The sequence below is a fragment of the Camelus ferus genome, chromosome 16, assembly GCF_009834535.1.
Source record: "Camelus ferus isolate YT-003-E chromosome 16, BCGSAC_Cfer_1.0, whole genome shotgun sequence".
Lineage (NCBI taxonomy): Eukaryota > Metazoa > Chordata > Mammalia > Artiodactyla > Camelidae > Camelus > Camelus ferus.
Window position 1 is genome coordinate 34044149 of NC_045711.1, and position 14667 is coordinate 34058815.

The following is a 14667-nucleotide window of genomic DNA, read 5'->3' on the forward strand; positions in this document are numbered from 1 at the left end:
AGGCAGACAAGTAAACTGCCCGCAAGACTGAACCGAGAGCTCTAGTAACCGTCCAAGTATGGGAAGGCGCAGGGAAGTTTCCCCGCCACAGAGACCGCCAGCCTTCTAGAACTACCCTCATTTCTGAGAGACCTGCGGATCTCGGCCAGTCACCCCTCACTCTATGCCTTGACCGTTCGACTCTGGTCACCTTGCCGACCTTTCTGGAACCTTCACTCACCTTCGCAACTGTTCTTTGTTCCTAACACCGCATTGCACTCTTCCTGCCCTCAACGACAGATACTCATTCTTTCCATGGCCTCAGCAAGTCTCCCCTCCCCACCCCTGTCCCGTAAGGGTCCCACCGTCCGCCCCCTCGGGTTCCCAGATTGCCCCGTCCTTGTCCCCTTCCTCCCTCGTGGTAGCCAATCCTCAAGCCAGCCCCTCGGTCCCTCGCGCAGCACAACGCTCTCGCCCCGCCTCCTTCTCGGGATCCCGCGCAGCGAGGCCCCGCCCCCAGGTCACCTGACCGCCCCGACGCTCCGCCCACCGATCCCCCTGCGCTGGGCGATTGGGGGACCCGGGCCGCTGCGGCTGCCACCGCCACCGCCGCCGGTACGGTGTAGGGCATCCGCTGCTCCGGGGAGCGGCTGAGGTCGCCGCGGCCTCCGCGCAGACTGGACAGCGCTGCGGCCGCGCGCGTCTGCCCCACTTCATAGGGGCCAGTGACTTCGCTTGGACAGGGCTCGGCGGCCTGGACCCTGAGAGACGGGGCTCCTCTCCTCGTTTTCTTTCCCGCCTGGTTCTCTCCCTCCATTCTACGCACTCCTTGCCCTCCTGGCACTCTGTTCATTCCCTGGCGCGCTGTCCCACTCTATTTAACCTCATTTCAGTTTTATCTTTTATCTATCCTTTGAAAACCTCCCATCCTCCCATTCTTCTAAAACAGTCCATCCTTAGTTTCTGCTACTCGGTAGTGGACAGCGGCTCGAAGCTATTTGTCCCACAACCTTACTGAGATTTGTTCCAGGCAGACTTTCAAAGGACTAACACTTTTTTTTTTTAGAAGAAATGCTTTACTTTTCTTTGAAAATCAACTTTTCTTTTCTTGCATTCTGCAGGTGAAATGATAATGGTAGAAGAAAAGACGCATAGTGATTTTTCCTCGCTTTCCCCAGTAGTCCCTAAAACGATGTATAAATCCAATTCAATGAAATTAATCGTTTTTAAGGTTTGCTGAACTAAAGCCCACGACTTAGAGTATCTTTTCTTTAAAACCATGTAGGTAATTTGTTCACATTGATTTAATCCAACCTGAGCTCTCCATTATTTTCATATGGTGAACAGCATGGGCTTTAGAGACAGATCTATCCAAATTCAAATCCTCTTTATTGTATGCAGTGGGGCAAACTATGCATGCTTCCTCAGCCTCAATTTTCCCAGGATTGTGATAACTAAAAAATGTGTATGTAGTGCTCAATAAATATTACAAGAATTAATGCCTTCAGTGACACTTCTATGCTTATCGTATCTTAAACCCTACTCTGTAGGCATTCTTTAGTACTTTTAAAATGTATATGGTTTATCATCCTGAATAGTCTATATGTAATCTGAGTGCTAAGACCTTGTCTTTTATTTTTGTAAACATTCCCCCATTCCCTACTTCTCTACCCCACCACCCTGTTATAGTCACCTCTATTAATGGATTCAACCCATTGTCCACACACCTTCTAATATGTGAGGGTGGAATAGCTTCAGTCTGTATGCTAACCAAAAATTGTGGATGCTTAAATAACCTTGAATGCTTGCAGTTTTTTTAATCTATTGATGAGCTACTTAGTTACTGTTAGTTTCATAGAACGCCCGATAGCACCACGGGTATATTAGTTAGGGTTAGATTCTTTTGCCAGTAACAGAAAATCCCTAAATAATAGCTGACCAAAGAAAGAAAGAAAGAGGCAGACCACTCCAGATTAGTAGGTGGCAGGTTTGATAAGCAAGGGAACTTATATACAAGGCTTGTCTTGGGTAGTCTCAAGATGAGTAGATCTCTGCACCCACTTGTCAGAACCTTAAAAGTTTATATAGAGGTTTTAACTGTCACATATACCATCCAGTCTCAACACCTTACTCTCTCAAGGCTCCATCCTTGGAAAAGTTCCCACTGTGGGAACAGTAAGCAGAACGTACATCTCAGGGACAGGGGAGGCGGTGAGGAGTCTCCAATCGGCCAGGTCCAGCTTGTGGGTCATCCAGCAGTCTTACCCTCTTGATTACCTCCTCCAACAGTGTTTTAATGGGATAAGACTTGGGGGCCTTGTAGGCCTTGCAATAGGTAATAATCCCCTATATCACATCTTGATCCATGATGTCTGCTTAAAGTCTAGCTATTATCTCTACATTCCAGCCTGCAGGAAGAAGGAAGGGGAGGAAAAAAGGCATGCTCCCTTAAGTGGACCTTACTGGAAGTTGTGAGCACCTCTTTCATTTACATCTCACTATGAGATGGCCATTGCACACCTAGCTGCAAGAAAGGCTATGAAACATAGTATTTATTCTGAGCAGCCATGTGTTCAACTAAAAACTAGGAGTTCTAATATTTTGTGAGAAGGTGAAAGCAGATATGGGAGCACAATTAGCCACTGTCACAATGGGTGACTAAAAGGGTATGCAAAGTTCAGTATCATCCATCAACATTTTTCCTTTTTCTTAACAAACTCTTCCCGTTGGCCATCACATGATATTTAAAAGCACATCAGTCTGACCTCTCCGAAGAATCGTGCCAATTGTGTATGAGTCACAGGAAAACCCAACTAATATACTAGGTAAAACACAATGAATTGTGTAATTTCTCCTTACAAAGTTCTTTTCAGGGACACCAGTAAGGAATGATTTACAATGGAGATTTTGCCTAAAGACTCTTAAATTCCCTAAATGTTGCTTTCTAGATACTTAAATTCTGTGTGCATTATTTGGTGTGTTGTCAGAAAATACACAGCTAATAAAAAATATTTCCTCTATGCAAGAGGTTGGAGAGCCATCACTATGACATTAGCAGCTACAAGGAACACAAGCACGTTCCTGATCTATAATTTTCCTTTCACATACAATCCATTCTTGGGTAACCACAGTAAGTGGATTTTTAAAATTTTATTTAACAATATGGTTAACCTTGATTGAAAGCATTTAAAACTGCCTCCTTGTGTGCTTTGGTGAAGCTAAAACAAATTAAGAGTATATATACTTCCAGAAATATATTACAAAACCAAATAGAAATTATGTTTCAACAAGTATTAAATGGATTACTTACAAAGCATATATTATTGTTTCCTTATATCATTGTGATAAATGAGGGCTTTGTAATTCCAAGACAATCTGCTTGTAATTGGAAGCCAGTGGTCATTAGATGGCTATTACCATAGAATTCAGACTACAGAGGTCAAGAGTTAAAGGATGATAAATATGATCTGACATACTGCTTTTCATTTCATTTTCACATAAGTCCTCCATTTTCATCCAGACATAGCCATCAGTTACCATGACGTAAATAAAACACAGTGAATCTTACAAAATTTCACCATAAAAGGACCCAGTCTAGGTGCACATAATCTTTTTATGATGTCATGCACTGTATTGTGTTCCCCAAAAAATGTACATTATGTAAGGAATGTAAAACTCAAAGGCAAAGATTGTAAGTGTTGTGTTAAGTACTTGAATCCCACACTGTCAGTGCTTAATACACTTTAAATAGCAAAAAGTGAAGTTACAAATTCTTAAGTCTTATTCTGCCATCCTATAGGATGACAATGTTAATAATTAAGATTTTGATCCCATCTCCTGCGAATAAATGCTGTAAGAGTATTTTCTTGCTTCAGCTAGGTACACATAAAACATTTTCTTAGATGCCTGCCAAGTATCCTGTTAGCTGTTTTTCCCCTGTGATTCTGATCTATTACTTCTTTTAGTTTTTCATGGGAATTTGTGGTTGTGAGTGAATCCAGTGAGCCTGTGATCGTTTAACTTGGAATATGGGTTGAAAGTAGATTTTCATTTCGTGTGGGTAGGTATATTTGGTTTTCTTAATTTATCAGCCAAGGTATGTTCTTAACCTTTTAGTAACAGAGCTGACTTGCTGTAAACTTTTTTCTAAGCCAGAAAGAGTAGATATGTGACTCCTTAAACCAGCAGTTCTCAAACTTGTATGTGCAACAGAATCACCAGGAGGGCTTATTAAAGCACAGAACACTGGGCCCCACTCGCAGATTTTCTGGTCCTAGGGCTGACTCTTTGAGACCCACTGCCTTAAATAAAAGTGGGGCATTTTAAGTGGTCCTGTAAATAATTTGCCATTTAGCTTTTATTTTACCAATTTATGCTTCCTGTAAACAAAACCTAGATTAAACTGACAGTCTGTTCTGTTGAGGTTACACAAGGTCCTTAAAAAAACCTCAATTAAAAAAAAATACCCATTTTGGAAATGTTATTAATATCTAAAGATAAGCCCTAGGTTCCAAAACTAACTTCAGCTCCCCATAGCGGTCATCATTTTGTTACATTTGGAAACGCTTGTTCTAAAATAACCATTTGTGAGGCAATGACACTCTTTTTACCCAAAGGAAACAGAAATAACAACACAGGAAGCATTGGGCAGCCTTAGGCCAATTCTTTTTGGAAAGCACATTTAATTCACTGTTGCACAACTCGAACAGAGGAGGTGGTTAAGGAAGTCAGGAAGGCACATTAAGTAATTTTGACCAGGAATACTTAACCAAGAGAAGTATCTTGAAACCATGGATGGTCTAGGAATATGTGAGAGGTAAAGAACTGACTTCTATGTGAACTTGTCAGGAATGTTCAAAGTTTCCCATTATTGTCCACAGACCCTGAGATTCATCATAAAATGTCTCCAAAAGAGCTGGGCACAAATAACCTCTTCAGGCTGTGTTGTCTGATGCTAAAATACTATTTACATGTTCACCCTGCAAGATGCCAAAACTGACTGGTATCTGCTATCTGGTGAACACAACTACAGGCTCTCCCCACATACAAACAGTACTGGTCTTCAAAGCCTATGAGCCTCATTGTAGAAGCTCAGACAAGATTCCCACTGATTTTTTTCATCCTTTAGATACATGTCCTGCCTCCTTTGATACAGTTTCTTCATATAAACCATCTTATCTAAAGAAAATATCCAACTCCTACTCTGATGGGGTCTTTTCTCAGCAGCCAAAGGTTACAGCTAGGTTCTAAACTTCTTGGATTCATGATCGTCCCTCCCCGCTTTATCTCTCTACTACATTACCATCCCCTGCAGGAAGGAGTAATCCATGAGCGAGACAGGGCTCTGTCAGCTGCCTCATTCCTAATTCCAAGGTTTATTTTCAATGTTAACACATGGATACAGAATACATACTTCAGCTAGTTCTTACGGGTCCCTCTTCCCTAACATGTGGATGTAACTGTGTGCAAAGTGAACAAAGAAATAACTAAGTGGAGCTTAGGTGCTACATCCAGAGATGTAACTGCTAACAAAAGCTGGAGAGGGGGTTTTGAAAGAGGATGATAGAAAGAAACCTTTTCATTGAGAAAGGTGACACGGGATGACATCTGCTTTTGCCAAAGCCAGGTCTCTAAGATCTCTCAACTGCAAAAACAAACAGTACCAACATCCCACAGAATCTTGATTGCAAGTTTGATGCCACATACAGTAAATCCCAGCATCACAGAGTGCTGATACTGAAAGAGACCTTTCTAGACTGGCTGGTACAAACACATCATTTTTCAAACTAGAAAATTTAGCCCCAGGGAGAAGAAAGTGACTTGTCTTAATTAAGGTTCAAGTTTCCTTAGCTGAAACACTGAGGCCAAGGCTTAGATTTTCTGATCATGAGAAGCCCTTCCCCTTTTGGGGGGGGGTGGGAAGGGGAATGAGGGTGGTTGTTAATGTTGAATGAATGTAAACACCAATGGAGCAACTGCTTTTGCTAGAAAAAAAGAGCAGCCCATTTTCCTCCTCCTCAGGAAAGGTCCAGCATGTCCATGTGTCCATACCCATAGGCTTCCAGATGAGAAGCCCTACCAGATCCAGCAACTGGGCAGTGACTTGCTATAAATGATGCCAAGTGGGAGTCTCCATCCAGCCCAAGTCTCTGTGTGTTTTTTTTTAAATCTCCTTCTTCCTCATCATCAAATAAAATTACAAATATAAATGCAAATGTGTCTATATACATGCTCCTTTAGATTAAGCAAGTCTCATCATAGTTTCAGGTGCCCCAACAAGAAAAGTAAAACAAAATTGCACTTGTGGCCTCTCAGATTAAAGACTGAGTTAAAATGAGGTTGCCCAGCCCACAGGAAAATAGGCCACACATGCTGATACAACTGGCCCATCATTCCAGCCTGGCACTTAGGCCCAGCAGACTCAGAGACCCCTGGGAATGATCCCTTCACAAGACACCCACGAGGTAGATAAGTGCAATCAGCCCCACGGGTGGATGGAGCACATAGGAGCACGGGGGTGGACATGTGGAGGTGCCCTGGACAAGGAGCAGAGGGCCCAAAGGGTGGGGCAGACCTCTGGCTCTAACCATAGCACTCCCCCTGGGACGAAAGCATTCGGTCATGAGAGAAATCCCCACCACGTAGCAGATGTCTACAGCAGTGAGAGCGTGGACTAGGAGGTAAAGAGGTGGTGCTGGTCTAAGGGCGACACGTTTCTTCTAGAGCTGCCAATGAGGCGAATCTGAAGGGTTATGATCACAAACTAGGGAACATGGGCACCCTCCTCCAGGCCATGCGTGGTGACCCCTGGGTGGCCCTGCCATCCTTGCTCCCAGTAGACTTAAGAATTACGTAGCAAGGACTTCTCTTAATAGAGAACCATGCTGGACTGAGCTGATAGCAAAGACAGGCAGCTCTGATGGTTCAGCTCTCGCCTGATTCCTCCTCCAGCCTGAGGGAAGGGAGAGGAGACAGAGGTATAGATGATAAAGGCTGCAAAGCCCAGCAGTTCCCACCAGAGCTGCTGAGAGTCAGGCCCCAGAACCACACACACAGGGTAAATCAAGGTCCCTTTCTCTGGAAAGAGAGACCTCGGCCCTACCCTTCTCTTCAAGAGAATGGCCCGAGAAGGAAAGCTGGCTTCCCACTGAGGTAATGAAGAATACCTGCTCAGCTGCGTAGGTCACCCTCAGGTTAAGCAGGAAGACTCCCTGAAGAGGGCGTCCTGAGGACAAAGGCTGAGGAGCTCCACTTATCCGGGACACTTCACAAATTTTAAATTACACACTCCCTCACACACAGCACACTCACACGCACACACGCACAGAGACCCACATTCTTCCAACCCACCCCACTCCAAGCCCCCAATCCCGCCCCACAGATATTGTCCCTGTAAACAGGACAGCTGAGACACCCACAATCCTGGGACAGTCTGACAGTGCTCTGAGGATGACTGTCATTAAGTTCCCCGGTAGGTGATGTTGGTGAAGGTGGATGTGGCCTCTTTATACAGTGGGTTGTTGGCCTGTGGAGAGAACAGAGAAGTGTCTTACAGCGAATTCCTCAATTCTTCCCTTCCCTCAGGGTTTACATGTCATTGGAGAAGTTAACCCAAGATCCCTGCTCTGGGGTATACCATCAGTGAATAGCTTAATGCTCCTTATACTCACACAGTTGCCCTTAAGGTAGGAATGGGTAGGAAATAAGAGGAGAGATCAGGTAGAAAGGCATCCTTCCACTACTCCTAAGGGGTTAACTTCAGCCCATCACTTTTGGTGATCCCAAATTTCAAGGTAACTTTTAGCCAATATCTTCTATCCTCCCTTTCTTCTGAGCTTTCTCTTTCACCCTTCTCCCATTTTTACTTCATTCTAATGGTGCTGGAGGGCGTGGGCAAGGAAGAGAAACGTAGCAGGAGGTGGTTGGAACAGACGACAGCCTTTGCTCAAATAATTCTTAACTTGTTTTCATCCATCCCTCAAACACTACCCACAAACTGTCATGTTAGCAGGAAGAAGAGTCTCACTAGGTTTCCCAAATTATTTTCTAACAAACAGTGACAAATCCCATTAGGTCTACCAGTCCTCAGTGGTAGCCTTAAGAAGCACAACGCATTCTCATGGACTTCAGAGGGCCAGGATTTCTACACTGTTTGAATAGAAACATCTCAGTTTCTTGGGATGTTTGAGTACACAGGCCTGAGATCACCATCAAATGGGAACAAACTTTCAGCCTAACCCTGGACATTTAAGGAGTCAAAGAGCCATTTGGAAGATCCAGAAAGAAGTTAAAATGTGGAAGACGAACCAAAGGAGAATAGAGTAAACTTATGCATATAGAAAGTTCTCAATAAATGCTTTTTTGATTCGATTCAATCAGGATAAACTACAGGGATCATGTTTTTAAGAGGCTGACCCAAAAAGTAATTCTTTTCATGACCTAATTCCCTCTCACAATCAGGGAAGCTGCTTCATTTCTTTGTACTCAGTTTCTTTATCTATTAAATGGGAATAATAATGTTATCCACCACATAGGGCTGTTAATGGGATGAAATAAGTTAATATGTAAAAGGCATTTAGAACAGTTCCTGGTACATGGTAAATCCTCAGTAAATGTTAGCTATTATTATTTTTTCTGTTTGTGTTTAATGCTTTGGATTTCCTCAGTATATAATGTATTACTTTATGTCCTCAACATAGGAGTCTTAAGTTTGCCCTGTCTCTTGGAGAATAAGTTTCCTTTTCATCTCTTCCAGTGTCCAGAGCAGAGCTGGGCCCTCTCTGAGCTCAGTCAGTACTCACTGATGTGGCCTGTGGTCACTGTGTGATACAGAGAGAATCCAGAAAGCGTAAGGACAACAGGACAGTTAGGCTGTCATCCAATCTCCAGAACAGAGGATACCTGGGAAACCATGGTGCTGGCTGAACCCTAAGCATCTACTACTTCCACTTCAGATCCAAACCAACAACTGAAGGAAACACCCAGCCCAGCCCAGAGTCTTACTGTGTCCCATTTGGCTCTGGCTCTCTCTTCTTCAAATTTAGCAAACTCCTTCCGGTCATGGATGGTGATGAGGAGCTTCCAGATGAATAGAGTAGCGAGGCCAATAAACAGAATGGCCCCCATTACTGAAAGCAGGACCACCAGGATGTCAGGGCCCTTGGGACACTCTGTCAGGAGAGAGCACAGAGCAGGGCAGTTGGGAATGGAGCAGGAATCACTTGAAATGGCTACAACAAATAAGATCTTCTGGACAAAGTCATAAAGCACTAGAAAGTTCTCTGAAGGAAACAGGACTTACAAAATAAGTCAATTAATTTTTAAAAGGAGTAGGGGAGCAATCTTCAGGGCAGCAATAATGTGTCCTGAGTGTTTTAAATCAGAGGTCATTAGCTGGTCATCCACGGGCAAAATCCAGCCTACTCAGTGTGAGTTCACATAGCTGTTTATTAAAAATTTGATTTCGTTGTCAACACAGAATAATCAGGAGATTATCCCCCTAAAATTTCAGATTCTTTTTCTTCTCTTAAAAAAAAAATCAAAAGATCTAGAAACACTGAACCTGTATTTTTATAGGGTTGCAAATGGCTAGGGCTGAGGAGTAGCTGTCCCTCTTAGATGGGACATGTTCTTCAGTGTGCCAGAGCAGCCATTGTGACTTGCCATTGATTCTGTGTGACTGTGGGCTCTGGAGCCAGACTCTGGATGTAAATCCTGACTTACCACTTACTTTGCTATGTGACCTTTGGGAAATTATTTAACCTTTTCAGGTATCTGTTTCCTGTTTCTTCATCTCTAAAAGTAATAGCACTAGGGGGGAGGGTGTAGCTCAGTAGTGCTAAGCATGCACTAGGTCCTGGGTTCAATCCCCAGTGCCTCCTTTAAAATAACTAAATAAATAGATATACCTAATTACCCCCCTAAATAAATAAATAAACAAATAAAAGTTATAGCACTGACTTCAAAAATTTGTTATGAAGAATAATTAAGAAATAATTAAGCTAAATATATTTAAAGATCTCAGATCACTCAATAAATATCAGCTACTGTTATTCCTGGTGTCCCTGTCATATGCAGCTGTTTTCCTTAATTTATTTATGTAGCTCCTGTAGGCCTTTGAGTGAGTTACCGTAGTTGAAATATTTACATCCCTGAGGTCTGGGAACCTAATGACCTTTTTGGCATACTTCGAGACTAGGAGGCCTGCCAACCAAGACAATATTTTGGGGTTTCTTCCAAAAATATTTAGTCATCTAAAATCCTAAGCCTATTGAGCGCTGACTTCCTGCTCAACCCCAGTCAACAACCAACGTAAACAGAGGTACGTCACCCCTCTGGAGGCCAAGCTGAGTGTGCTCTGAAGAGTTCTGCTTCCCATAAACCACAGAGCTCTGATGAGTAGCCTCGCTCCAGTAACTTCTCAGGTGTTATGTAATTAGGTGTCGGTATGCATGAGTACTGATGGATCTGGAGAGGAGTCACACCTGCTTTCCACACTGTCTCCCACCTTCTTCTCTAAACATACACACTCGCTCATCACATCCTACCCAAAAAAACCCATCACCACAACCCAAGCAGGCTATTTCCCACCCCACCAAATTACAACCTGTCTATAATTAAAGGAATGTTTGGAGAGAGGCTATGAGGTTCCAGCGTCCAAGTTCCCAGGACTGAAGGACCCCAGTTCTTCTGGGAAAAGCAGTTATGATTTCTCTGGAAGACTGAGGTAGGGCTGACCCTTAAACCTCAGAATGGAATCTCTTCAATTCTGCATGTCAGTACGGCAGGACAGGTAGACTACCAGGAGATCTTCAGGGGGAAAATTAAATCTGTTAATAGTCTGTTCTGAAAGGGGTGGATAGCAGGGTTCCTGGAAGAAGACACAGGCTCAGGTGGTCTCTAGAAAGCCCTCCCAGCCTCAGTGATGGGGACCCAGAGCGGGTGATGACCCAAAGTCAGGAAACACTGGGTCAGATTAGCAGATTTGACAAACGAAAGTACAGGAAGTCCGGTTAAACTTGAATTTCATATAAACCATAAGTAACTTTTTAGCATAAGTATGTACCACATATTGCATTTTATCAGGCACCCCTATCTGGAAGTGATGGGGGCCCAGCTCAGGGGAGCTCATTCCCAGAGGGCTGAACACCACTCGGCCAATGTCAAACTCCTTGGCAGTGCCCTCTTTACTGCCCTGCAGTGGCTCAGCCCCTCAAAGAGAGCATCTTCAAGAGCACGAGTTAGCAAACGAGAATAATCTCTTCCTGCACTCCAGGGCCCCAGATGCTATACTCTACACAAAGCCAGAGCTCCCTGAAAATGGTTGGGGGGTAGGGGTGAGAGGAGGGGCAGAACTTGGAATTCCAGGTCAACAAGATAGGAAATGTGGGTCTGGGGTCCCATCTCCTAATGCGTCAGAAGGGGTCTACTGGCAGTAAGCCTGAAAACGTATTTGTACCACCCCAGTTATCATCATCCTTGTTCCCTACAACTCCAGGCAGTAGAGTCCAGCCTCAGGTACCAAGGCAAAGGATTCTGATGAGTGATAACATCAGGAGCGCCAGCAGGGATGTTGTAGAAAAGAGATGAAGTAACGTGAAACCCCAAAGCCCTTCTGAAAGGAGAGGGGACAAAGGTACGCATAGGGTGGGTTTGGAAAAACCCCTGAAATGTGTTACAACGGGTGGATGGGAGAGCGTGAGGAAGTCACAGCCTGGTTAATCCACATCGGCTACCCCACAGATAAACATGCTGTCTCTTCCCTCTCCACCTCCCCTCTGTCAGCGTTCCCTTGAGCCACAGAATAAAACTAAGGTGATGCCCTTTCTTTACCTCCCTTCTCCCTTATAAAAGGTGGGAGCTCTGGAAAGGCTGATGAACAATATCACAGATGGGGACCCCATGCCCTCTGCTACCCAGGGGACAGCAGCACCCTGGGTTACAGAGATGTAGCCCTTTTCCCACGGGCATCCCCTTCCTTCTCCAAGAAGCCAAAATTCTCCCAAAACATATTAAGATGTATATAAGTCTGACTGTCTCCTGGGAATAATCAGTCCTATTGATCCATTCAAAAACCACAGATTAAGTAGCTTCTCTGTAAATGGCTGAGCCAAGTATGAGGATATGACAACAGGTAACACAGATACCATTCCTGTGTTCATGGAACTTATGATCTACCGAGGGAGACAGGTGATTAAAGAAGCAATCTGACAGTGTGATGAAAGCCCGGCTGAAGGGGAGCACAGCTGCCATGAGAATCAAACAGGTGCATCAAAGCCAGTGAGCGAATGGAGGCGGGAGGAGGTCTGAGAAGGCTCAGCAGAGGCATTCAAACACTGGGGTGAAAATCACAATTACCAGGGGCACTAATGAAAAAAAAAAAAAAAAAAGACGCATAGGCTGTGGAAGTACAACAGGGCTCAGGAATCTGAATTTTTTTTTTAACAGGGTAACATACAAAAGTTTGAGAACCACTGCCCTAAAGAGGAACCAGCAAACAATGGCCCCATGAGCTGCTACACACGGCTGGCCACCTGGTTTTATGAATAGAGCCAGGCCCCTTCATCTGCTGCTTTCCTGCTACTGTGTCAGAGTTAAGTAGCCGCAGCAGAGACCACATGGCCCACAAAGCCTAAAATATTTAACATCTGGCCTTTTTCAGAACAAGTTGGCTGGCACCTGGTCAAAAAAATGATTTGAAGAAATTCCTACAGCTGTAAAGAACATCAAGGGACAAGCTGATTTAGCCTCAGCCTTCAGAGACTATTCCTTCACTCCTGAAAGTTGCTGTCCACCCCTCCCACCCCCACAGCTACCACACCTTAGCCCTTGTCCCACTGCAGTGTCATCACTGCTTTACACGCTCTCCCCTCCATGGCCTGTGAGTGTCACACGGGTCTTATTTACCTCGCCCACTGCCCAGTATATAATAAGCACTCAAAAATGCTGTCTAATGATTCATATCTTAATCTGTTGTTTAAGGGGAAGAAAGGAGGTAAAGGGAATAAGATGGAAGCAAACTGACCACGCTGGATGGTGACAAACCTGTGGTGGGTCTGTGTATGACAGAATGAGCTCTCCTGCTTCCAGAGGGCCTCGAAAGCAAAGGCTAACTTTTCAGTGTTAAGGGCAGCCCTGGGCTGATGCCTCAAACCCTTCACTACGTCTCATGGTGAACCTGGTAAGGTCAACACCTCCAACCATCAGGCCTTCCTCCGAAGAAGCAAGCAGGTTGCTCTTGGAAACCGTTTAACTCTTCGTGGAGCAGATGCCTCATGTGGAAAAGTGCTAGAATTTAAATTCCTTACTTCCTAACATTATCACCTCAAAAAACGTCATGCTGTATTCTGTTTCTTGACAAGATACAGACCTACCTTCTTCCTCTCCTTACCCACCTTCTTATTTTTGTCTCCTCAACTAGCAAGTCACTTTCTTGCTGGTATTTATATTTTATACAGGCCCTAACTTACCACTTGGAAGGCTTAATCTGGCTGTTCTGTTTAAGAGGAGTGATGGGTGGAAGTTACTGCCTAACACAGTTCTCCCTCTCCCTGCGGGCAGGGTCAGGACCCTCAGGGTTCACTCACCTGGCTCTTCTACCACATACAGGATGGACTTCCCACTGGAGTCTTCATAGTACTGGAATCTGACGACACAGTCATCCTCATTCTTGTAGGTGCAATTCACAGCATCCTTTCCACTGTCCTCTGGGGGAGGAGGCAGGATGGAAGAATGAAAAATGGGCCAATTCCTGGAAGATGGGGCCACCCTCTAACCCCAGTCACTGGACTTCTGAGAAAGTACGTGACAGGAAACCCTATGCCTGATGTTAGGCAAGATGCCTAGATTTGAGATGGCTGTGTCATTTGAGCCAGGCAAGTGCCTGGCAATCGCCTACAGATAACCCTCACTACTGTCCTTTGTCTCCCACAGGTCCTCTTTGGTTCTTATTCCTTCCTCTGGAAGGGACATGACATAACAGTATCACATAATCTGATTCAAAGTCTGGCTCTATCACCTCCCAGCTGTGTGATTTTGGTAAGTCATTCGACCTCATCAAATCTCCCTTTCTTCTTCTATAGAAGAAAAACCCTCACTCACAGGGATGGTCGAGAATTAAACAGCATAAAGTAAACAGTACCTGACACACAGTGGCTGTTTCCTCCCCCCTCTTTCCTTTCTCTGCTTGCTCAGTGATTCTCAGTAGTTTGTTTACTCAGCCCTTATATTTCTTCCATTTCCGCTTCTGATCCAGTGTTCTTCTCAAGAGCTCTCTCTTCTTCTTTGACTCCCATCGTGTTTTATTGGCTTCATCCCTTCTAATTCTAAAACCTGTTATTCTGACAGTGGAACTATGGGTTACCTTCCTATGCCCTACACCAGCTTTCCCAGATGAGGTAAAACTGACACCCAATGAGGTTAAGCAAACGTCCCAAGGTCACACAGCAGATATGTGATGCAGCAGGAGTAGAACGTGAGTCTCAAAGCACATCCTACAGACTTTAACTCAATAAACCTTTGGTAAACCAGTGGTATCATAGTACAGTGGAAAGAAAGAGTAAGGATTTCAGGATATAGATCTAATCTTAACCCACCACTAAGTTGCTTGGGCAAGTTACTTAACTTTCCTGAGACTCAACTTCCTCAACCTCAAAATGAAGATAACAATAGTTATAAGTTCTACTTCAC

The 14667-nt window shown here is 44.3% G+C and overlaps 2 protein-coding genes across 3 annotated transcripts in view; both read right to left on the reverse strand.

The window, feature by feature from the left end:
• The window catches only part of EFCAB3 (EF-hand calcium binding domain 3), a 39347-nt gene extending 36978 nt beyond the window's left edge, over positions 1-2369 (reverse strand). Inside the window, exon 1 of the mRNA XM_006177376.2 lies at positions 505-2369. Within this exon, the coding sequence (XP_006177438.2) occupies positions 505-832 (328 nt within the window). The 5' untranslated portion in view covers positions 833-2369. The remainder of the gene's footprint in view (positions 1-504) is intronic.
• A 745-nt stretch (positions 2370-3114) lies between these two features.
• ITGB3 (integrin subunit beta 3) overlaps positions 3115-14667 on the reverse strand; it is a 49613-nt gene continuing 38060 nt past the window's right edge. For both annotated transcript variants that reach the window (XM_032457160.1, XM_032457161.1), the window contains exons 13-15: positions 13566-13685; positions 8983-9149; positions 3115-7504 (exon numbers count right to left, since the gene is read on the reverse strand). In XM_032457160.1, coding sequence (XP_032313051.1) covers positions 7439-7504; positions 8983-9149; positions 13566-13685 — 353 coding nt within the window. In that variant the 3' untranslated portion in view covers positions 3115-7438. The remainder of the gene's footprint in view (positions 7505-8982; positions 9150-13565; positions 13686-14667) is intronic.